Source organism: Moschus berezovskii, chromosome 5 (genome assembly GCF_049115385.1).
Source record: "Moschus berezovskii isolate FMDL1 chromosome 5, NW_MosBer_1.0, whole genome shotgun sequence".
Lineage (NCBI taxonomy): Eukaryota > Metazoa > Chordata > Mammalia > Artiodactyla > Moschidae > Moschus > Moschus berezovskii.
The window spans coordinates 33892469-33918686 of record NC_142464.1 but is presented as its reverse complement, the minus strand read 5'-3'; the positions used below and the strand labels follow the sequence as shown (position 1 = coordinate 33918686).

Genomic DNA, 26218 nt, shown 5'->3' with positions numbered 1-26218 from the left:
TAGCACAGCTGTTCAGCAAGCAATTCTAATGTATTTCCTTTGTTAATTTTTATAAAATGGTATAATTTTGTGATTTTTTTTATACTAGGTTGCCACTAACCAAATGATGCCCCTTTCTGAGACATGACTCAATCTAAGAAAGTACATCAAATTCTTCCAATGATTTTTCCCACTAAATAGATAATTCTTAGTTAATTTTTGGCCTCAGTAACTAGAGGAAAGTTACTAACTTCACTATTGTTTCATAATGCTGAATCCTCCATCAGTTTCTAATAAACATAACTTTTTTTTTCTTTTGCATTTCAAAAAAAAGTTCTATCCTTTATAATAATGTCTGAGATCTTTACATTCATACCTTTTCGGTCTTAAATCACAATAATCAATTACTGTATTGTCATATTTATTCTAGTTAAGCCTAATTCTTCAAGTTAGAGGAAAAGAGCAGAAAAAGATCCCTAAAGAAGTGGATTCTATAGACTGCCTCAGTTTGAAATTACCACTCTGCCACTTAAAAACTTTAAACTCAGTTTCCTCATTTTTAAAGATGGCCATAATTATAATATTCAAATGAGTACCATACTTTATATTTGAAATAGTCTCTGGAATAGAACAAGCACATTATAAGCACTAGCTCTTATTTTCATTAATAAAATAATAAAATTTATTTCATTAATATCTGTAACAGACAGGTATTTTGTATTAACAATTCACCTTATTAAATGAAGGTGAACTGTAACAGGATTTCAGGGCTGATTCCCCTAACACACATTCTATACCAAAAAGTTTAACACCAGCCAACTTCCTTTAAATTCTTTGGTGTCTTCTTTGGAGAAATGTCTGTTTAGTTCTTTGGCCCATTTTTTGATTGGGTCACTTAGTTTTCTGGAATTAAGCTGCAGGAGCTGCTTGTATAATTTGGAGATTAATCCTTTATCAGTTGCTTCATTTGCTATTATTGTCTCCCATTCTGAAGGTTGTCTTCTCACCTTGCTTAGAGTTTCCTTTGCTGTGCAGAAGCTTTTGATTTTAATTAGGTCCCATTTGTTTATTTTTGCTTTTATTTCCAATATTCTGGGAGGTGGGTCTTGGAGGATCCTGCTGTGATTTATGTCGGAGAGTGTTTTGCCTACGTTCTCCTCTAGGAGTTTTATAGTTTCTGGTCTTACATTTAGATCTTTAATCCATTTTGAGTTTATTTTGGTGTATGGTGTTAGGAAGTGTTCTAGTTTCATTCTTTTACAAGTGGCTGACCAGTTTTCCCAGCACCACTTGTTAAAGAGACTGTCTTTTCTCCATTTTATATTCTTGCCTCCTTTGTCGAAGATAAGGTGTCCATAGGAGCGTGGGTTTATCTCTGGGCTTTCTATTTTGTTCCATTGATCTATATTTCTGTCTTTATGCCGATGACTGTGGCTTTGTAATAGAGCCTGAAGTCCGGCAGGTTAATTCCCCCAGTTCCATTCTTCTTCCTCAAGATTGCTTTGGCTATTCGAGGTTTTTTGTATTTCCATACAAATTGTGAGATTATTTGTTCTAGTTCTGTGAAAAATATTGTTGGTAGCTTGATAGGGATTGCATTGAATGTATAAATTACTTTGGGTAGTATACTCATTTTTACAATATTTATTCTTCCAATCCACGAACACGGTATATTTCTCCATCTATTCATGTCCTCTTTGATTACTTTCACTAGTGTTTTATAGTTTTCTATGTACAAGTCTTTTGTTACCTTAGGTAAATATATTCCTAAGTATTTAATTGTTTTCATTGCAACAGTGAATGGAATAGTTTCCTCACACACAAAGAAGACATAAAGATGGCTAATAAACACATGAAAAAATGCTCAACATCCCTCATCATCAGAGAAATGCAAATCAAAACCACAATGAGATACCATTTCACACCAGTCAGAATGGCTGCTATCCAAAAGTCTACATGCAATAAGTGCTGGAGAGGGTGTGGAGAGAAGGGAACCCTCTTACACTGTTGGTGGGAATGCAAACTAGTACAGCCACTATGGAGAACAGTGTGGAGATTCCTCAGAAAACTGGAAATAGAACTGCCATATGATCCAGCGATCGCACTCCTGGGCATACACACCGAGGACACCAGAATTGAAAGAGACACATGTACTCCAATGTTCATTGCAGCACTGTTTATAATAGCCAGGACATGGAAGCAACCTAGATGTCCATCTGCAGATGAATGGATAAGAAAGCTTTGGTACATATACACAATGGAGTATTTCTCAGCCATCAAAAAGAATGCATTTGAATCAGTTTTAATGAGGTGGATGAAATTGGAGCCAATTATACAGAGTGAAGTAAGCCAGAAAGAAGAACATCAATACCGTATATTAACGCATATATATGGAATTTAGAAAAATGGTAACCTAAACCCTGTATATGGAGAAGGAAATGGCAACCCACTCCAGTGTTCTTGCCTGGAGAATCCCAGGGACGGGGGAGCCTGGTGGGCTTCCGTCTATGGGGTCACACAGAGTCGGACACGACTGAAGTGACTTAGCAAACCCTGTATAAGAGACTGCAAAAGAGACATAGGCATTTAGAACAGTCTTTGGGACTCTGTGGGAGAGAGTGAAGGTGGAATTATTGGAGAGAATGGAATTGTAGCATGTATATTATCATAAGTGACCAGTCCAGGTTCGACGCATAAATTTTCCTCTGTTCATTTCTTTGCATTTGTGCTTTTTTAATAAAATTCTTTTTTAGAAATAAAAAAAAATAATAAATAAATTCTTTGGTGTGTAAGAAAGGTAGACTTATTTGCATTTTACTCTTAACTTGCCTAGGTTTCTTTCTTTCTCTGAAGGTCTCTGAGGCTGCACAAAAAAAAACTCAAGGTCATCTAGCTTGGCAAACACCCTCAGGCTGAGTTGGCTTCAGTGCTCTACTTGCCACTCTGGCTTCTTCCTTAATTTAGCTTGTGTACTCCGCCTCTCTTTCTAATTCTTGGAAACATTCACGAATATGTTTTGTTTCTATTTTATCTAGAATTTTGGTAGTTTGCAGAGAAATGAGTCAGTACAGGCACCAGTATGCCATAATACCATTCCAAATGCATACTCATCATAAAATCAGGAGTATTATTTTTACTTTTATTTAAAAATATCTTCACATCATGAATAAAAATCAAATCAATACAAGAGTCCAAAATAAATAGTAAAATTATCCTCAACCTCTCCCTGGTTCCATTCCTAGAAATAATTCACACAATAAATAATGAAGAAAATTAATAGTAAGTGTGCTTTTTAGTTTGAGGTGTGATTTTTTTCTTTGGATTTTACCATTACAAATTTAATATAAGGAAGGGCTTAATATTGTAGTTTGTCAATTTTTGATAACATCTGTTAGCTCTGCACTATGAAATAAAAGAGCCAACATATTCTACTATCTCCTACTTTACACTTCTTGATCTATTACTTTATTAATGATATTAAGGTTTCTAATATTTATATTGTTATACTATAATTAAGTCCTCTGCAATGAATACAGATTGATTTCAAATCAATCAATATAATTTCCTATCAAACCAAATAGTGCAGCCAAACACACAGAGAAGAAATGAAATTCTATTGTCACCAAACCCCTGACTTTTGAAGAATGTCCCAAGCATGAAATAAAATGTCTTCTTTATTAATTTGTTTCCACTTTTCTCTCCTTCATCCAGAAATTCTCAATTTATGTTCTCAATGTTTATGTCACCCTTCTCTTGCACCCTTTGTTTTTTAAATTTTGCTGGACCATCTTCACATATGGGGATGTGGAGTTACTAAGCTTTCCAAGCTCTTGCATGTCAGAAAATTAGTTTCTTGTTTCATTTAATTGAAACTTTGGGTAGAAACAGAATTCTGTCAATATGTCCAAAATTATCTCCTCTTAGAAATTTTAGAAAATATTATTCCATCATTCCCTGCTCTGAAAAGTCTCTAATGCTGATGAGAAAGTGTTGATAACAGTATGTTTCTCATTCCATTGTAGGTGACCCAGTTACTTTCCTCTGGGGAAGCTTCAAGGGTATTTTATTTCTAGTCTTCTGAAAATGCAGATGAATGGATAAGAAAGCCTTGGTACATTTACACAATGGAGTATTACTCAGCCATTAAAAAGAATACATTTGAATCAGTTCTAATGACGTGGATGAAATGGAGCCTATTATACAGAATTAAGTAAGCCAGAAAGAAAAACACCAATACAGTATACTAACGCATATATATGGAATTTAGAAAGATGGTAATGATAACCCTGTATACAAGACAGCAAAAGAGACACACGTGTATAGAACAGTCTTTGGGACTCTGTGGGAGAGGGTGAGGGTGGGATGATTTCAGAGAACGGCATTGAAACATGTATATTATCATATGTGAAATGAATCACTAGTCCAGATTCGACGCATGATACAGGATGCTCAGGGCTGGAGCACGGGGATGACCCAGAGGGAGGATATGGGGAGGAGGGAGGTGGGAAGGGTGTTCACGGTGGGGAACACATGTACACCCGAGGCGGATTCATGTCAATGTATGGCAAAACCAACCAATATAATATTGTAATTAGCCTCCAAAAAAAAATTAAAAATGCAAGAGAATGCAAAAAAAATAAATGTCTTTGAAAATTTGTCTGTGGTATTTTGTTGAGCTCTTCTAATTGAGGACATGTCTTTCTTCCCTTCAAGATAACTTACTGTTTTTTACATCAAATACTTCTAACTACCATCCTAGCATTCTGCTCCTGCTGCTGCTACTGCTGCTAAGTCATTTCAGTCATGTCCGACTCTGTGTGACCCCATAGACGGCAGCCCACCAGGCTCCCCCGTCTTGCCTGGGATTCTCCAGGCAAGAACACTGGAGTGGGTTGCCATTTCCTTCTCCAACGTGTGAAAGTGAAAAGTGAAAGTGAAGTCGCTCAGTCATGTCTGACTCGTAGCGACCCCATGGACTGCAGCCTACCAGGCTCCTCTGTCCATGGGATTTTACAGGCAAGAGTACTGGAGTGGATTGCCATTGCCTTCTGCTCCTGGAATGCCTAAAACACAGATGTTTGGCTTCTGTAGAGTTTTGCCAAGAGAATGCACTGGTCATAGCAAACACCCTCTTACTATAACACAAGACAAGACTCTACACATGGACATCACCAGATGGTCAACACCGAAATCAGATTGATTATATTCTTTGCAGAAAGATGGAGAAGCTCTATACAGTTAGCAAAAACAAGACCAGGAGCTGACTGTGGCTCAGATCATGAACTCCTTATTGCCAAATTCAGACGTAAATTGAAGAAAATAGGGAAAACCACTAGACCATTCAGATATGACCTCAATCAAATCCCTTATGATTACACAGTGGAAGTGAGAAGTAGATTTAAGGGACTAGATCTGATAGAGTGCCTGATGAACTCTGGACAGAGGTTCATGACATTGTACAGGAGACAGGGACCAAGACCATCCCCATGGAAAAGAAATGCAAAAAAGCAAAATGGCTGTCTGAGGAGGCCTTACAAATAGCTGTGAAAAGAAGAGAAGCGAAAAGCAAAGGAGAAAAGGAAAGATATAAGCATCTGAATGCAAGTTCCAAAGAATAACAAGGAGAGATAAGAAAGCCTTCCTCAGCGATCAATGCAAAGAAACAGAGGAAAACAACAGAATAGGAAAAACAAGAGATCTCTTCAAGAAAATTAGAGATTCCAAGGGAACATTTCATGCAAAGATGGGCTCGACAAAAGACAGATATGGTATGGACCTAACAGAAGCAGAAGATATTAAGAAGAGGTGGCAAGAATACACAGAAGAACTGTAAAAAAAGATCTTCACGACCAAGATAATCATGAGAACGTGATCACTGACCTAGAGCCAGACATCTTGGAATGTGAAGTCAAGTGGGCCTTAGAAAGCATCACTACGAACAAAGCTAGTGGAGGTGATGGAATTCCAGTGGAGCTATTGTAAATCTTGAAAGATGATGCTGTGAAAGTGCTACACTCAATATGCCAGCAAAATTGAAAAACTCAGCAGTGGCCACAGGACTGGAAAAGGTCAGTCTTCATTCCAATCCCAAAGAAAGGCAATGCCAAAGAATGCTCAAACTACCACACAATTGCACTCATCTCACATACTAGTAAAGTAATGCTCAAAATTCTCCAAGCCAGGCTTCAGCAATACATAAACTGTGAACTTCCGGATGTCCAAGGTGGTTTTAGAAAAGGCAGAGGCACCATAGATCAAATTGCCAACATCCGCTGGATCATGGAGAAAGCAAGAGAGTTCCAGAAAAACATCTATTTCTTCTTCATTGACTATGCCAAAGCCTTTGACTGTGTGGATCACAATAAACTGTGGAAAATTCTGAAAGAGATGGGAATACCAGACCACCTGACCAGCCTCTTGAGAAACCCGTATGCAGGTCAGGAAGCAACAGTCAGAACTGTACATGGAACAACAGACTGGTTCAAAAAAGGAAAAGGAGTATGTCAAGGCTGTATATTTCACCCTGCTTATTTAACTTATATGCAGAGTATATCATGAGGAACGCTGGGCTGGAAGAAGCACAAGCTGGAATCAAGATTGCTGGGAGAAATATCAATAACCTCAGATATTCAGATGACACCACCACCACCCTTTTGGCAGAAAGTGAAGAGGCACTCAAAAGTCTCTTGATGAAAGTGAAAGAGGAGAGTGAAAAAGTTGGCTTGAAGCTCAACATTCAGAAAACAAAGATCATGGCATCCGGTCCCATCACTTCACGGGAAATAGATGGAAAACCAGAGGAAACAGTGTCAGACTTTATTTGTTTGGGCTTCAAAATCACTGCGGATGCTGATTGCAGCCGTGAAATTAAAAGACGCTTACTCCTTGGAAGGAAAGTTATGACCAACCTTGATAGTATATTAAAAAACAGAGACATTACTTTGACAACCAAGGTCTGTCTAGTCAAGGCTATGGCTTTTCCCGTGGTCATGTATGGATGTGAGAGTTGGACTATGAAGAAAGCTGATCGCCGAAGAATTGATGCTTCTGAACAGTGGTACTGGAGAAGACTCTTGAGAGTCTGTTGGACTGCAAGGAGATCCAACCAGTCCATTCTAAAGGAGATCAATCCTGGTTTTTCATTGGAAGGACTGATGCTAAAGCTGAAACTCCAATACTTTGGCCACCTCATGCGACGAGTTGACTCGTTGGAAAAGACTCTGATGCTGGGAAGGATTAGGGGCGGGAGGAGAAGGGGACGACAGAGAATGAGATGGCTGGATGGCATCACCGACTCAATGGACGTGAGTTTTGTGAAATCCGGGAGTTGGTGATGGACAGGGAGGCCTGGCATGCCGTGATTCATGGGGTCGCAAAGAGTCGGACACGACTGAGCGACTGAACTCAACTGAACTGGCTTGTATCTAGCTTCACTTTATCATATTTTCAATATCTTTGACTTTTTATATTCAGCTAATGCTTATATTATAGTTTTTTAAAAGTTATTTCATTGGGACTTTGTAAAAAGAAGGGAGATACAGACATATATGTGTACATACATATGCTCTTTCATATGAAACCATAAGTCTGGGTTTTTAAATACCTTTTGTAAAACTCTTATGTAATATATTGAAAATTAAACTATGCATTCCTTCAAGACTGTAGTACATCCATATATATAAAATGTAAACATAAAGGAGGTAAATGTTCTAATGTTTTTATTTGATAAGAAAATTTAAAAATTAATCCAATTATCAATATAAATTTGAGATCAATATTGATATATTGAAATCAATAATCTGAATTTTTCACTAGATACATATTATATACCCACATGCTTGAAAGGTATTCTCATTTGTAGAAAGGATTCAAAATCCGAAGAATTCTATGTGACTAAACTATGTTGCTCTCTGGATAAACTGAATCCCAACCAATTCTTTTAAATGCAAGTGTTTCTTGCCAAATAAAGAAAATGCTATTTAAAAAATCTACAAACAATAAAGACTGAAAAGGGTCTAGAACAAAGGGAACCCTCCTACACTACTGGTAACAATGTAAATTCACCATGAAGAACAGCATGGAGGTTCCTCGAAAAACTAAAAATAGAGCTACCGTATAATCTAGCAATTCCATTCCTGGGCATATATCCAAGGAAAAACATAATTCAAAAATATACATGCACCCAAATGTTCACTGCAGCACTATTTACAATAGCCAGGACATGGAAGCAACCTAAATGTCCATCAACAGAGGAACAGATAAAGAGGATGTGGTACATATTTGCAGCAATATGGATGGACATACAGATTGTCATAATGAGTGAAGTAAGTCAAAGAGAGAAAGACAAATATTTCATGATATTACTGATATGTTTAAAAAAAGGCTGAAAATGAACTTATCTACAAATAAGAAATAGAGTTATAGAAAATAAACTTATGGTTTCTAGGGATAAGAGGGGAGGGATAAGTTGTAAGAATGGGATTGACACATACACACTGCTATATATAAAATAGATAACTAATCAGAACCTAGTATATAGCACAAGGAACCCTACACAATACTCCTTAATAGCCTATATGGGAAATGAATCTAAAAAAAGAATGGATGCATGTATAATAGAGTCATATTTCAGTACACCTGACTAACATCACTATAAATCAACTATATCTCAATACAAATTATTTTTAAAATAAAAAGGAGTTTCCAAACGCAGTTGGAGATAAAAGGTAAAAGAGGCAAGCATAAGTTAGGTAAAGGAAATGGCAACCCACTCCAGTGTTCTTGCCTGGAGAATCCCAGGGACGGGGGAGCCTGGTGGGCTTCCGCCTATGGGGTCACACAGAGTCGGACACGACTGAAGTGACTTGGCAGCAGCAGCAGCAGGCAACTCATCTTTCTCTAGAACAGATCTCTCGGTGATCTTTTTTTTCACTACAAACATAAGGTGTAACATTTACATATACGTTCCTATGCATTACCTTCAGAAATCTGCATAGGTTTTTCCTAGTAGCTATAATACTACAATAGAAATAACTCTGAATCCATTCTAAATATTCCAAAGCTTAAAAACTTTATAGAGGCTTCGTTGCTAAGTCATGTCTCACTCTTGCAATCCCATGGACTGCAGCCCACCAGGATCCTCTGTCCATGTGATTTTCCAGGCAAGAATACTGGGATGGGTTACCATTTACTTCTCCAGAGGATCTTACCAAACCAGGGATCAAACACTGGTTTCCTGCAGTGTTTTTTGCAGGCAGATTCTTTACCAACTGAGCTACCAGGGAAGCCCTAAAAACCTTTATATTAGTAATAAATTACTCATGACATACTTCACAATGGATTCAAAGGTATGTATAACAATGACTCACTTGAGAATCACAGCACAACCCTAAAATTCCTCAAGATGAAGAAATAATTTGCTAAAACAATTATGAGAATCTCTTAAATGTCAAGACACTGCTAGATCTAATGCTAATTTAACTCCGTCTCTCAGATTCAGTCAACTAATGTCTTAGAAAAAAAATAAGTCCATTCATGATTGACTCTCACCAAATTAATTTTATTTCTATAAATTCCTAAACATTCACAGCTCTATTTAACTAGGCTTGCATTTGTACTTCATTTAAATGAGTTCTTCCTACACTTGTAAGTTACTTCAGCATTCGAAAACACTGTAAATGAACTCTTGGCATTATGTACCCAGTAGAATTTTAGTTCAGCAAGCAATGCTACTTCTCTGGTTGATTGGCTACACTTTAAAACCTGGTTAATGGTCCTATTTTCCTCTTGTCACTAATAATATCCTGTGATAGTCTAATTTCTACAAAAATTTATTTTAACAATATCTGTACATACAATTCTAACTTTTTAAATTTCACTTTGATCTTTTAATAAATTTAATTTGAATGAATTAGTTAAGTATATAGTTTTAAATTTCAAATGCTTTCCTTATTTCAATTTATTCAATATTAGCTATTTATAAAAAAAAAAGTGCAATTCAGGTAGCAAAGCTCACATCAACACAGTTTAAAATACAGATTAACAGGGATAAAAAATGTCACTCAAGACTCAAATTTCAAGAGAGATTCAAACTGAAAAGGGTAAATATTTGCACTTATGAGTATATTGATTTGAACTTAAAGTAAATCTTCCACTTCACATACAAGTTGAATTTTCCTATTTGTCCTAAGAATGGACTCACTCTGACCCTAAAGGAAATATTGCACATAATATTTTCTCATGGAGCAAAGCCAGACTTCTGATTAACTTCAAGAATTTCATTGAACTTTAAAAATATAGAAGTTTCACACTAGCTGGAGATGTTATAGCAGGCCACCAGGTACCACTCTCAGGTCCTAATATAATGTTTATGCTACATAGTCTCCTCACGATTCCTAAATTACAAATACATTTGGTTAGAAAAGTGTTCTTACCATATCTGATACTTTAGTAGTTCTTTCTGTTCTTGACAAGAAAGCAGCATATCGGTTAGTCAAGTTGGGTAATTCATCAGAAATTTCAGGCACCTGTGAATGCCAAAAGTAAAAAACATTATTATTCTCAATACAAGGGGCATGATAAATAACTCTGCAATAAGTTTATAGAACAAAATTCTGTAAAGCAATTATCCTTCAGTTTAAAAATAATTAAATTTAAAAAAATATGGCTATCATTAAATAGAGATATATTTATTTTTTAAACATTTTAAATGGAATATAATAAAAGATTTTAACAATGAAACATTAAAATGGGAAAAGGGTTGATTATATGAACCTCTAGGAAAGTAAGATGGCTCTACATACATTATTTAAATATATTTAGGGGCAAATTACAATTGGGTTGCACAGAGTCGGACATGACTGAAGTGACTTAGCAGCAGCAGTTATAAATCAGGACAAGAATTGGCTCTGAATTTAACATTAGAATATGGCATGTATGGATGTGAGAGTTGGACTGTGAAGAAAGCTGATCGCCAAAGAATTGATGCTTTTGAACTGTGGTGCTGGAGAAGACTCTTGAGAGACCCTTGAACCGTAAGGAGATCCAACCAGTCCATTCTAAAGGAGACCAATCCTTGGTGTTCATTGCAAGGACTGATGCTAAAGCTGAAACTCCAATACTTTGGCCACCTCATGCGACGAGTTGACTCACTGGAAAAGATTTTAATGCTAGGAGGGATTGGCGGTGGGAGGAGACGGGGATGACAGAGAATGAGATGGCTGGATGACATCACCGACTCGATGGACATGAGTTTGAGTGAACAGGGAGGCCTGGCGTGCTGTGATTCATGGGGTCGTAAAGAGTCGGACATGACTGAGCGACTGAACTGAACTGAACTGAACTGATGGCTAATAAAGTGAAAGTGTTAGCTGATCAGTCATGTCCGACCCTTTGCAACCCCATGGACTGTAGCCCACCAGACTCCTCTGTCCATGGAATTCTCTAGGCAAGAATACTGGAGTGGTCAGGAAAATCCCCTGGAGAAGGGAATGGCAATCCACTCCAGTATTCTTGCCTGGAGAATCCCATGGACAGAGGAGCTTGGTGGGCTATACAGTCCATGGGGTCACAAAGAGTTGGACATGACTGAGCAACTAACTCTTTGACTTTATTAGCTACACTCTAATGTTAAATTCAGAACCAATTCTTGTCCTGATTAATAACTAGCAGGTTGTAATATCAATAATATATAAGATATTTGGTCAATTATATAGTATTATTTGTTACTACCTATTAATACATGAACTAGAAATACATTAACAATATTTAAATTGATTATGTGGCAATCCTGGATTAATAAATTTTCTAGTAAAATGATCCACACTTTCTTAAATATAATCCTTATATGCATTGAAAATGCAAATTAATAGGCTAGAGGAAGATGATAATCTAAAATTTTAATTAGCAATTAGTTAATGCTCATGATATTTACTCCTAATTTATTATACAATTCAGTCATTTGTATTCATTTAATAATTTAAACCATATAACCAACAGTAACATTCTTTTTATATACAAAAATGATGAGGATTTATTTTCCTTTTTTAAAACACTTCACTATTTTTATTTCAAATTTTATATTTGCATTTAATACTTCAGAATTTAACACCTAGTACAATAGTTAGATATTTCTTTCTCTGCTCATTTTTTCAGGAACATCGATCTCCAAAAAATCCACTTCTCACTGTATCTTTGAAACTATGTGCTTCACTATCCTGAAGCTGGTGCTTCTCCATTCTTTTCTTCATGTTTTATTCCTGCATAGTCACTCAAAAATAAATAGGCAGTTTCTGTCACTTTTAAAAACAGAAAAATCACACTTTACATTTTGTAGAGATGTGAAATCCTTCAAACAGAGCATCTGAGCCAGCATTATTATTTCATGTGATTTTTAAATTTATTGAAATTGAAAAACAATCCACTTTCATAATAATTGTATTATTATCATGTATGTGGTATTAGAAATTATAAAATAAGTTCAAAAGCATTTTGCAATTTTTACTGTTTAAAGTAGAAATTAACAAGCTCAAAGAATGTATTACTCATTGGATGACTTTGGCTTTAGAGGGAATGTAGTTTGCAGAACACTACAATTTTGTATTTTTTACCAAATTAGTCCATATAAAATATAACAAAATAAAACTGATTTTTTTATTTGTCATAAATATGATATATTTGTTATAAACCCAGATAAAATATATATTTTGAAGTCTTCACAGGGCTGTGAATGTTGTCAGCACAGACAAGAGGGTTTAAGATTCTGAAGAGGACAGAATCTCTGAAAGGTTATCTATCAATCTGCAGGTGCTTTTTTTTTCCTGGGGTAATTGCTGATAACAGGACAGAATCTGGGTTTAGATCTGGCAGAGGGCTGCTATTAAGGAGCTAGAAAATAAGTTTATTATGGTCTTGTTGGGCCACATGACAAAACTGGATTTGAAGTGCCTGAAAACACATGATTTGTTTTCCCCTTAAGATGTTAGCAAGTGGATAAGAAGCAGGATAATGCTAAAAATCTAAGCTAAAACTCTGAAACGCAGAGTCATTAAATATTAGAATTCAGAACACGGGAGTGGGAGTGGTCAAACACATCAGGCTCACAACTGAAATCCCCAGAGGACAATACTGTATACAATGAACACATGAAGTAAACTAAGTCTTGGAAAACTGCAAATAACACAAACCATGATTAGATTAAGGTGATCTCCATTGACTTCTATCTGTTTTGCAGAAAAAAATGTGAAATCTTTCTATTAGAAGATAATACCACTTAAAGTCCCTATAGTATACGCTAAGTATTTAACATTCAATTTCTGACTATGTGTGCTCCATACTTTCTGTGCTGAAAATCATTTGTTCCTATTGACAGAAGAATCCAATCGGGTTCAGTAATTCAGTGGCTCTGCGACTTCACTTTCATTTTTCACTTTTATGCATTGGGGAAAGAAATGGCAACCCACTCCAGTGTTCTTGCCTGGAGAATCCCAGGGATGGGGGAGCCTGGTGGGCTGCCGTCTAGGGGGTCGCACAGAGTCGGACACGACTGAAGCGACTTAGCAGCAGCAGCAGCAGCAGCTATCCCTATATCATCTGCCCTACCCTACAGGATTCTGGGAGCACAGAGTCTTAGCCATTGGACCACCAGGGAAGTCCCCAGTTTAATTTTCTTTATCAATTTTTACAAAAAATTGTTCTTCTCTTTAAGCTTCCTAGATCGTATTTCTATGCTTCTCTGTTCAGTTCAGTTCAGTTCAGTCACTCAGTCATGTCCAACTCTTTGTGACCCCATAAATCACAGCACGCCAGGCCTCCCTGTCCATCACCAACTCCCATAGTTCACTCAAACTCATGTCCATCGAGTCGCTGATGCCATCCAGCCATCTCATCCTCTGTCGTCCTCTTCTCCTCCTGCCCCCAATCCCTCCCAGCATCAGAGTCTTTTCCAGTGAGTCAACTCTTCGCATGAGGTGGCCAAAGTATTGGAGTTTATTACTTCCTGAGTGTGTACTATAGGATAGACATAGTTCCAAAGTTCTGTACATGCCATTTTATGATCTGACAACAATGTTCAAACTTCCTCAATGTTTAACTTCTGTTTATATTCTATGTACAGAATATCCAAATATCAATTCTTTCCATATTTTCCACCTCATTTTTTAGCTACTTTAACTTTTCCATATATGCATTCTCTTAAGCTTTCGCAACTTCTGCAGTGATGAGAAAAATGAATAATTATATATACATACATTAGGATGTCTTTTTAAATCTAAACTGTGAATGAAGAAAAATATCATATAACATCACTCATATGTGGAATCTAGAAAAATGATACAGGTGAACTTATTCCCAAAGCAGAAATACAGACACAGACTTAGAAAACAAACTATGGATACCAAGGGAAGAGGGAGGGCGATGAGCTGGGAGGTTAGAGTCAACATACATACACTGTTGTGTTGTTGTTGTTTAGTCACTAGGTCACGTTCGACTCTTTTACAACCCCATGGACTGTAGCCCACCAGGCTCTTCTGCTCATGGGATTTTCCAGGCACAAATACTGGAGTCGGCAGCCATTTCCTTCTCCAGGGGATCTTCCTAACCCAGGGATCAAACCCCTGTCTCCTGCACTGGCAGGTGGATTCTTCACCACAGAGCCATATATATATATGTGTGTGTGTGTATAATAATATATATATTATTATACACATATATATTATTATACAGTATTATATATAATATAGGAAACTAATGAAAACATACTGTATAGCACAGGAAACTGTACTCAATGTTCTGTGTTGACCTAAATGGGCAGGAAATCTAAAAATGAATGATTATATCTAAAATAATTAATTTTTTAAAAGTTTAACGTGCAACAAACTGCACTGTCAGAATTTTACTCATGAAAGTGGTTTTCTGTCAACCTGTTAGGCTAATTTTATTTGTATCATCTTATCTTAGGAACATTTTTTGTTTTCTGATGATCATTTTGAAACAGGGATTTTCTGTATTTTTTGTACATGTCTAACAATGACCAGAATCTCTTTCTTTGATGATTCTTAACTTTTAAATAACATGATCACTATTTATAAAATTATTCTTCCCTTCTATTTCATAAATGAGTTCCCCTCTATTTAATCAAAATTAAGGTCAGAATAAGAATTCCTCTGTTGGCTTCCACTTCTTTCTACACAGGTAAACTGTCAGCAAATCAAAAAATGAAAAATTTTTGCTTTCAGTAAAATGAGAAATCACACAAATCTTTTATATTTACCCACACAAGTATCTTTTATACCCTGCATTACTTCATAAAGATCCAGATTTTATTGGGTAACATTTTTTCTGCCTGGAGGACTTTCTTTAACATTTCTTACCCTTTTGTGGATAAGTATTTCAGCTTTCATATATATGAAAAGATCTTTTTTATTGAGGTAGAGCTGTGGATGCTGATTGCAGCCATGAAATTAAAACAAGCTTACTCCTTGAAAGGAAAGTTATGACCAACCTAGAGAGCATATTAAAAAGCAGAGACATTACTTTGCCAACAAAGGTCCGTCTAGTCAAGGCTATGGTTTTTCCAGTGGTCATGTATGGATGTGAGAGTTGGACTGTGAAGAAAGCTGAGCACCGAAGAATTGATGCTTTTGAACTGTGGTGCTGGAGAAGACTCTTGAGAGTCCCTTGGACTGCAAGGAGATCCAACCAGTCCATTCTGAAGGAGATCAATCCTGGGTGTTCATTGCAAGGACTGATGCTAAAGCTGAAACTCCAATACTTTGGTCACCTCATGCGAAGAGTTGACTCACTGGAAAAGATTCTGATGCTGGGAGGGATGGGGGGCAGGAGGAGAAGGGGACGACAGATAATGAGATGGCTGGATGGCATCACCGACTCGATGGACATGAGTTTGTGTGAACTCTGGGAGGTCTGGCATGCTGTGATTCATGGGGTCACAAAGAGTTGGACACGACTGAGTGACTGAACTGAACTGAACTGAACTGACATACAACATTATATTAGCTTCAGGTGTACAACATAATGGTTTGATACTTGTACATATTGCAAATGGTCATCACAATGTCAAGTTAACATCCATCACCACAAAGTTTTTTGTGCAACGAGAGCTCTTTAGATTTACATAACAACTTTCAAATATTCAGTATAGTGCGTATATGCATGCTAAGTTGCTTCAGTCATGTCTGACTCTTTGCAAGCCTATGGACTGTAGCCTGCCAGGTTCCTCTATCCATGAGTATTCTCCAGGCAAGAAGGCTAGAATGGGTTGCTATTTCTTCCTTCAGGGGATCTTCCCAATGATCGAACCCACATTTCTTATGTCTCCTGCATTGGCTGTGCATTACATTTCCATGACTTATTTTATACATGGAAGTTTTTAGAAAGGCTTTTCACTTTGTTTTCATTTTTGCAGGGTATTCGAGCCTGCAGTTGAACGACAGGCTAACAACTGTTTACTTTCAATACTTTAAAGCTGTCTTCTGGCTTGCATCATTTCCAACCTGAAGTGTAGTGTCATTGTGAACTTCATCCCTCTTAATGCCACGTCTACTTTTCATCTGGTTGTTTTTAAGAATTTATTCTTTATTACCATTTTATTCAATTTGATTGTAATTTGCCTTGGCATAGTCCTTTGATGCCATTTTGCTATGGATTTGTTGAGCTTTATGAATATGTGGTTTTAGATTTCACCAAAATTTGGAAATTTTCAGCCATATTATTTCTTAAAATTACTTCCTTTGCTTCATTCACTCATTCCTTCCCTTCTAGGATTCTAGTTACACATTTCAGTTCAGTTCAGTTCAGTCGCATAGTCGTGTCCGACTCTTTGCGACCCCATGAACCACAGCACGCCAGGCCTCCCTGTCCATTACCAACTCCCGGAGTTCACTCAAACTCATGTCCATCGAGTCGGTGATGCCATCCAGCCATCTCATTCTCTGTCGTCCCCATCTCCTCCTACCCCCAATCCCTCATAGCATCAGACTCTTTTCCAGTGAGTCAACTCGTTGCATGAGGTGGCCAAAGTATTGGAGTTTCAGCTTTAGCATAAGTCCTTCCAATGAACACCCAGGATTGATCTCCTTTAGAATGGACTGGTTGGATTTCCTTGCAGTCCAAGGGACTCTCAAGAGTCTTCTCCAGCACCACAGTTCAAAATCATCAATTATTCGGCGATCAGCTTTCTTCACAGTCCAACAGGCCACTTCAAATATACCCAGAGTTTACTGATACTTTATTCATTACTTTTTGTCTTTTTTTCTCACTGAGGAAAAAAGTCTTTTTCCTGTCTTTTTTTTCACTTGAGGTTGTTTGTCTTAAGGTTAACTAATAGTTTTGTTTGAGCTGCATAAATTGTTGTTAGTCAGAATGTACTTATTCTCATATGGTATACTTCCCATTTCATGAACTTCAAATTGTGTCTCTTTATTTGCAACATTTCTCTACTTAATATGTCTTATTTTTCCACTATCTTCTTGAACATATAGAATATAGCTATCAGTTCAGTTCAGTCACTCAGTCATGTCTGACTCTTTGGACTGAAGTACACCAGGCCTCCCTGTCGATCAGGAATTCCCAGAATATACTCAAATCATGTCCATTGAGTTGGTGATGACATCCAACCATCTCATTCTGTGTCATCCCCTTCTCCTCCTGCCCTCAATCTTTCCCAGCAGCAGGGTCTTTTCAAATGAGTCAGCTCTTCGCATAAAGTGGCCAAAATATTCGAGTTTCAGCTTCAACATCAGTCCTTCCAATGAACAGCCAGGATTGATCTCCTTTAGAATGGACTGGTGGGATCTCCTTGCAGTCCAAGGGACTCTCAAGAGTCTTCTCCAACACCAAAGTTTAAAAGCATCAATTCTTCGGCGCTCAGCTTTCTTCACAGTCCAACTCTCACATCCATACATGACCACTGGAAAACCATAGCCTTGACTAGACGGACCTTTGTTGGCAAAGTAATGTCTCTGCTTTTTAATATGCTGTCTACGTTGGTCATAACTTTTCTTCCAAAGAGTAAGTGTCTTTTAATTTCATGGCTGCAGTCACCACCTGCAGTGATTTTGGAGCCCAAAAAATAAAGTCTGCCACTGTTTCCACTGTTTTCTCCACCTATTTGCCATGGAGTGATGGGACAGGATGCCATAATCTTTGTTTTTAGAATGTTGAGCTTTAAGCCAACTTTTTCACTCTCCTCTTTCACTTTCATCAAGAGGCACTTCAAGTCTTCTTCACTTTCTGCCATAAGGGTGGAGTCATCTGCATACCTGAGATTATTGATACTTCTCCTGGATATTTTGATTCCAGATTCTGCTTCATCCAGCCCAGCATAAGCAGAGTGCTTTGGCATAGTCAATAAAGCATAAATAGATGATATTTTGGAATTATCTTGCTTTTTCGATGATCCAGAGGATGTTGGCAATTTGATCTCTGGTTCCTCTGCCTTTTCTAAAACTAGCTTGAACATCTGGAAGTTCACAGTGCATGTACTGTTGAAGCCTGGCTTGGAGAATTTTGAGCATTACGTTCCTAGCAGGTGAAATGAGTGCCATTGTGCAGTAGCTTGAGCATTCTTTGGCAATCCCTCTCTTAGGGACTGGAATGAAAACTGACCTATTCTAGTCCTGTGGCCACTGCTGAGTTTTCCAAATTTGCTGGCATAGTGAGTGCAGCACTTTCACAGCATCATCTTTTAGGACTTGAAACAGCTCAACTGGAATTCCATCACCTCCACTAGCTTTGTTTGTAGTGATGTTTCCTAAGCCCCCTTACTTCACATTCCAGGATGTGTGGCTCTAGGTAAGTGATCACACCAACATGATTATCTGGGTCATGAAGATTTTTTTGTACAGTTCTTCTGTGTATTTTGCCACCTCTTCTTAAAATCTTCTGCTTCTGTTAAGTCCATACCATTATTGTCCTTTATTGTCCATAAGCCTCTTATCCTTCTCCATCAGAGGGCAGACAGACTGAAATCCACAATCACAGATAACGAACCAATTTAATCACATGGACCACAGCCTTGTCTAACTCATGAAACTATGACCCATGCCCTGTAGGGCCACCCAAGACAGACAGGTCATGGTGGAGATTTCTAACAAAATGTGGTCCACTGGAGAAGGGAAGGGCAAACCACTTCAGTATTCCTGCCTTGAGAACCCCATGAACAGTATGAAAAAGCAAAAGATAGGACATTGAAAGATGAACTCCCCAGCTCAGTAGGTGCCCAAAATGCTACTGCAGATCAGTGGAGAAATAACTCTGAAAGAATGAAGAGGCAGAGCCAAAGCAAAAACAACAACCAGTTGTGTTTGTGATTGGTGATGGAAGAAAAGCCCGATGCTGTAAGGAGCAATACTGCATAGGAACCTGGAATGTTAGGTCCATGAATCAAGGTAAATTGGAAGTGGTCAAACAGGAGATGGCAAGACTGAACGTCGACATTTTAGGAATCAGTGAACTAAAATGGACTGGAATGGGTGAATTTAACTCAGATGACCATTATATCTGCTACTGAGGGCAAGAATCCCTTAGAAAAAAGGGAATAACCATCATGGTCCAAAAGAGAGTCCAAAAAGCAGTACTTGGACTGTCTCATTTTGGACAGTCTCAAAAATGACATAACAATCTCTGTTCGTTTCCAACGCAAACCATTCAATATCCCAGTAATCCAAGTCTATGCCCCGACCAGTGATGCTGAAGAAGCTGAAGTTGAACGGTTCTATAAAGACCTACAAAACCTTCTAGAATTAACACCCAAAAAAGATGTCCTTTTCATTATAGGGGACTGGAATGCAAAAACAGGAAGTCAAGAAACACCTGGAATGACAGGCAAATTTGGCTTTGGAGTACAGAATGAAGTAATGCAAAGATTGATAGAGTTCTGCCAAGAGAATGCACTTGTCATAGCAAACACCGTCTTCCAACAACAAAAGAGAAGACTCTACACATGAACATCACTAGATGGTCAACACCAAAATGAGACTGAATATATTCTTTTCAGCCAAACATTAAGAAGCTCTCTCCTGTCAGCAAAAACAAGACCAGGAGCCGACTGTGGCTCAGATCATGAACTCCTTAGTGCCAAAATCAGACTTAAACTGAAGAAAGTAGGGAAAACCACTAGACCATTCAGATATGACCTAAATCAAATCCCTAATGATTATACAGTGGAAGTGAGAAATAGATTTAAGGGGCTAGATCTGATAGAATGCCTTATGAACTATGGACAGAGGTTCGTGACACCGTACAGGTGACATAGATAAAGACCATCCCCAAGAAAAAGAAATGCAAAAAAGTAAAATGGCTGTCTGAGGAGGCCTTACAAATAGCTGTGAAAAGAAGAGAAATGAAAGCAAAGGAGAAAAGGAAAGACATAGCCACTTGAATGCAGAGTTCCAAAGAATAGCAAGGAGAGATAAGAAAGTCTACCTCAGTGATCAATGCAAAGAAATAGAGGAAAACACTAGAACGGGAAAGACGAGAGATCTCTTCAAGAAAATTAGAGATACCAAGGGAACATTTCATGCAAAGATGGGCTCAAGAATATAGTTATAATGATTGTTTAATGTACTTACCTACTTAGTATTTTGTCATCTGTGTAATTTCTGGTTCTCTTCTCTATTGATTTTTTTCCTTATTCTAAGTTATACTTTCCTACCCCTTTACATACTTAGTACTTTTTTCTTATTGAATGTCATACTCTGTGAGTTTTACCTTGTTGGGTTCTGGATTTTTTTAAATCCAATGAACATTCTTGAGCATTGTTCTAGGATGCACAAGTTCAATAAGGCAAAAACATATATAAAAGATGAAACTAACAGAGAAAAAAAAAAACTTGAGAAAATTTTTCTAACTAGTAATAGAAAATCGCATGGACAGAGGAGCCTGGTGGGCTGCAGTCCATGGGGTCGCTACTAGTCGGACACAACTAAGCGACTTCACTTTCACTTTTCACTTTCACACATTGGAGAAGGAAATGGCAACCCACTCCAGCGTTCTTGCCTGGAGAATCCCAGGGACGGCGGAACCTGGTCGGCTGCCGTCTATGGGGTCGCACAGAGTCAGACACGACTGAAGTAACTTAGCAGCAGCAGTAATATGAGTAGAATTAATCATTTAATCTAGCAAGAAGTATGGACCATTGGTAAAGCAATCTCAATAAAGACTATTATATTTCTTTATACCAATAAGGGAAAGTGCTAGTTGCTCAGTTATGTCTGACTCTTTATGACCCCATGGACTGTAGCACACCAGGCTCCTCTGTCCATGGAATTCTCCAGGCAAGATACTGGAGTATATTGCCATTCCCTTCTCCAGGGGATTTTGCCACCCAGGATTCAAACCAGGGCCTCCCACATTGCAGGCAGATTTTTTACCATCTGAGCCACCAGGAAGCCCTTACACCAATGACAGAAAGCTAAAGGATGAAAATGTTTAAAAGATAGTACTTTAATAGCATTTTAAAAACATCCATCTTGAAGGTCTTCATAGAACTGTTCAGCTTCTTCAGCATTACTGGTCAGTATATAGACTTGGATTACCATGGTAGTCTTTAAACTCTGAGACTACCATGGTAATCCAAGTCTATATACTGACCAGTAATGCTGAAGAAGCTGAAGTTGAACAGTTCTATGAAGACCTTCAAGATCTTCTATGATTAACACCCCAAAAAGATGCCCTCTTCATTATAGGGGATCGGAAGGCAAAAGTAGGAAGTCTAGAAATACCTGGAGTAACAGGCAAATTAGGCCTTGGAGTGCAGAATGAAACAGGACAAAGGCTAATAGAGTTTATCCAAGAGAACGCACTGGTCATAGCAAACACCCTCTTCCAACATGTCTCTAACATGGACATTACTAGATGGTCAATACCTAAATGAGACTGATTATATTCTTTCCAGCCAAAGATGGAGAAGTTCCATACAGTCAGCAAAAACAAGATCGGGAGTTGCCTGTGGCTCAGCTCATGAACACCTTATTGCCAAATTCAGACTTAAATTGAAGAAAGTAGGGAAAACCACTAGACCATTCATATATGACATAAATCAAATCCCTTTATACAATGGAAGTGAGAAATAAGTTCAAGGGATTAGATCTGATAGGCAGAATGCCTGATGAACTATGGACAGCGGTTCGTGACATTGTACATGAGACAGGGATCAAGACCATCCCCAAGAAAAATAAATGCAAAAAAGTAAAATGGCTATCTGAGGAGGCCTCATAAATAGCTGTGAAAAGAAGAAAGGTGAAAAGCAAAGGAGAAAAGGAAAGATACAACCATTTGAATGCAGAGTTCCAAAGAATAGGAAGGAAAGATAAGAAAGCCTTCCTCAGTGATCAGTGCAAATAAATAGAGGAAAACAATAGAATGGGAAAGACTAGAGATGTCTTCTAGAAAATTGGAGATATGAAGGGAATAATTCATGCAAAGATGAGTTTAATAAAGGACAAAAATGGTATGGACATAACAGAAGCAGAAGATATTAAGAAGAGGTGGCAAGAACACAGAGAAGAACTATACAAAAAAGATCTTCACAACCCAGATAATCATGATGGTGTGATCACTCACCTAGAGCCAGACCTCCTGGAATGCAAAGTCAAGTGGGCCTTAGGAAGCATCACTATGAACAAAGCTAATGGAGGCAATGGAATTCTAGCTGAGCTATTTCAAATCCTGAAAGGTGATGCTGTGAAAGTGCTCCACTCACTATGCCAGCAAATTTGGAAAACTCAGCAGTAGCCACAGGACTGGAAAAGGTCAGTTTTCATTCCAATCGCAAAGAAAGACAATGTCAAAGAATGCTCAAACTACCGCACAATAACACTCAACCCACACACTAGCAAAGTCATGCTCAAAATTCTCCAAGCCAGGTTTCAGCAATACGTGAATCGTGAACTTCCAGATGTTCAAGCTAGATTTAGAAAAGGCAGAGGAACCAGAGGTCAAATTGCCAATATCCACTGTATCATCGAAAAAGCGAGGGAGTTCTAAAAAAGCATCTACTTCTGCTTTATTGACTATGCCAAACCTTTGACTGTGTGGATCACAATAAACTGTGGAAAATTCTGAAAGAGATGGGAATACCAAACTACCTGACCTGCCTCTTGAGAAATCCGTATGCAGGTCAAGAAGCAACAGTTAGAACTGTACATGGAACAACAGACTGGTTCCAAATCGGAAAAGGTGTATGTCAAGGCTGTATATTGTCACTCTGCTTATTTAATTTATATGCAGAGTGCATCATGCGAAATGCTGAGCTGGACGAAGCACAAGCTGGAATCAAGACTGCCGGGAGAAATGTCAATAACCTCAGATATGCAGATGACACCACCCTTATGGTAGAAAGTGAAGAAGAACTAAAGAGCCTCTTGTTGAAAGTGAAAGAGGAGAGTGAAAAAGTTGGCTTAAAACCCAACATTCAGAAAACAAAGATCATGGCATCTGGTCCCATCACTTCATGGCAAATAGATGGGGAAACAGTGGAAACAGTGTCAGACTTTATTTTTTGGGGCTCCAAAATCACTGCAGGTGGTGACTGCAGCCATGAAATTAAAAGACACTTAGTCTTTGGAAGGAAAGTTATGACCAACATAGACAGCATATTAAAAAGTAGACACAGTACACTGCCAACAAAGGTCTATCTAGTCAAGGCTATGGTTTTCCCAGTAGTCATGTATGGATGTGAGAGTTGACTGTAAAGAAAGCTGAGCACCGAAGAATTGATGCTTTTGAATTTTGGTGTTGGAAAAGACTCTTGAGAGTCCTTTGGACTGCAAGGAGATCCAACCAGTCCATCCTAAAGGAAATCAGTCCTGAGTGTTCATTGGAAGGACTGATGTTGAAGCTGAAATTCAAATACTTTGACCACCTGATGTGAAGAACTGACTCATTTGAAACAACCCTGCTGCTGGCAAAGATTGAGGGCAGGAGGAGAAGGGGATGATAGAGGATGAGTTGGCTGGATGGCATCACCGACTCAACGGACATGAGTTTGAGTGAACTCTGGGAGTTGGTGATGGAAAGGAAGGCCTGGTGTTCTGCGGTCCATGGGGTTGCAAAAAGTCAGACACAACTGAGTGACTAAACCGAACTGAAGTGGGGACTTCACTGCAGGTACAGTGGATAAGAATTCACCTGCCAGTGCAGCGGGCATGGGTTTGATATCTGGTCCGGGAAAATTCCAAATGCCAAAAGTATGTGAGATCTTCAAAGAGGTAATAAGACTTTTTTTTTCTAACCATACCACATTGCTTGTGAGATCACAATTTCCCTGCCAGGGATTGAACTTGCACCTGCACACTTTCAGCAGTGAAAGCACGGTGATCTAACCACCAGGGAATTCCCAAATAAGATCTATTTTTGAAAAATAAATTATAAACATAGCTTGAACCAAATTAATTGTTTTTATGCCATAATTGACCACACGTAAATAATTTTAACAATAACAATATGACTTATAATAATGAGGTACATATACCACAGGTAATTTTGTAAACTCTAAATTCTTCGTTCAGTTCAGTTCAGTTCAGTTCAGTCGCTCAGTCGTGTCCGACTCTCCGCGACCCCATGAATCACAGCACGCCAGGCCTCCCTGTCCATCACCAACTCCCGGAGTACACTCAAACTCATGTCCACAGAGTCGGTGATGCCATCCAGCCATCTCATTCTCCGTCGTCCCCTTCTCCTCCCGCCCCCAACCTTTCCCAGCATCAGAGTCTTTTCCAGTGAGTCAACTCGTCGCATGAGGTGGCCAAAGTATTGCAGTTTCAGCTTTAGCATCAGTCCCTCCAATGAACATCCAGGATTGATCTCCTTTAGAATGGACTGGTTGGATCTCCTTGCAGTATAAGGGACTCTCAAGAGTCTTCTCCAACACCACAGTTCAAAAGCATCGATTCTTCGGCGATCAGCCTTCTTCGTAGTAGATATAAATAATATAATTTTGGTATTCATATATTACCTTATAATCAGCAGGCCCAGGAGTAGTAAAAACTTCTTTCTGAACCAGGAAGAGACTCCGAGGAACAGAAGAACCAAATGCACTTTTCTTTGGTTTCTTCCAGTAGGTATTGCTAAAGCTGTCGATGAGTGTATTGTTTTGGATATTATAAAACCCAGGACCTAGAATTATGAAGAATATAATATATAATAATAAGCACCCTTTTAATTCTTTTAAACTTAGTAACTTTACTATTTATTTTATTGTATTGCATTTACTGAATGTCTTTAAATTCTATAGTGTTTCAAGTTTTCAAAAGTTTCACACACCTGATTTCATGTAATCCCATAATAACCCTGTTATTTATCCCTGCCTCTGTACTCCTCCCCTCTGCCCTCTCCTCACTAGTAAACACTAGCTTGTTGTCTTTATCTGTGAGTCTGCTTCTTTTTTGTTTTATTCAGTTTATTTACGTAGTTTGTTGTATTTTTTAGATTTCACACATAAATGATATCATACTGTACTTTTCTTCTCTGACATTTCATTTAGCATAATATCCTCAAAGTCTATCTATATTGCTGCAAATGGCAAAAGTTCACTCTTCTTATGGCTGAGCAGTATTCCATTGTTTATACACATCCTGTTTATAAACTGAGTAACTTTAGGCAATTTTTTTAGAAAGACTTCTCATATATTGCTGACAGGAATTCAAAATGCTTTGCTACTTTGAAAAACAATTTGTCAACTTCTTACAAAGCTAAACTTATACTTACCATATGACCCAGAAATTCTACTTCTAATTATTTCTCCAAGAGAAGTGAAAACAAACCAAATGTCCATCAGCTGGTGAGCAGATAAACAAAATGTGCTACACCCAAACAATGGAATACTACTCAATAATAAAAAGAAAAAATAAATGCAACATGAATGAACTCAAAAACATCATGCCGAGTGAAAGGTGATACACAAAATTCTAATAATGTATGATTCCATTTATATAAAATTTTAGAAATGGCTACCAATTCTTTGCTATCCATGTCACTGAGAGAGAAATTTTCATGTCCTTCTGTTCAATATGGGCTACCCTGGGTCATTTGACTGACTAACAGAATGTAGCAGAAATGATGTCCTAGGATTTTCTGAGGGTCAGTCATAAGAAGCCTTGCAGCATCCTACCAGGTCTCACGTAGCCCTGAGCTACTATGTCAAAAGAGCAACCACTCTGGAGCAGCTATGCACACACTCTGAATGACAATCTCATCTGAACTCTGCCTTCTAGAAACCCCA

The 26218-nt window shown here is 38.0% G+C and overlaps 1 protein-coding gene across 1 annotated transcript in view; it reads right to left on the bottom strand.

Annotated features, from left to right (window-relative positions):
- STPG2 (sperm tail PG-rich repeat containing 2) overlaps positions 1–26218 on the bottom strand; it is a 376150-nt gene that overhangs the window by 212533 nt on the left and 137399 nt on the right. The window contains exons 7-8 of the mRNA XM_055434603.2: positions 24950–25113; positions 10413–10520 (exon numbers count right to left, since the gene is read on the bottom strand). Of these exons, the coding sequence (XP_055290578.2) occupies positions 10413–10520; positions 24950–25113 (272 nt within the window). The remainder of the gene's footprint in view (positions 1–10412; positions 10521–24949; positions 25114–26218) is intronic.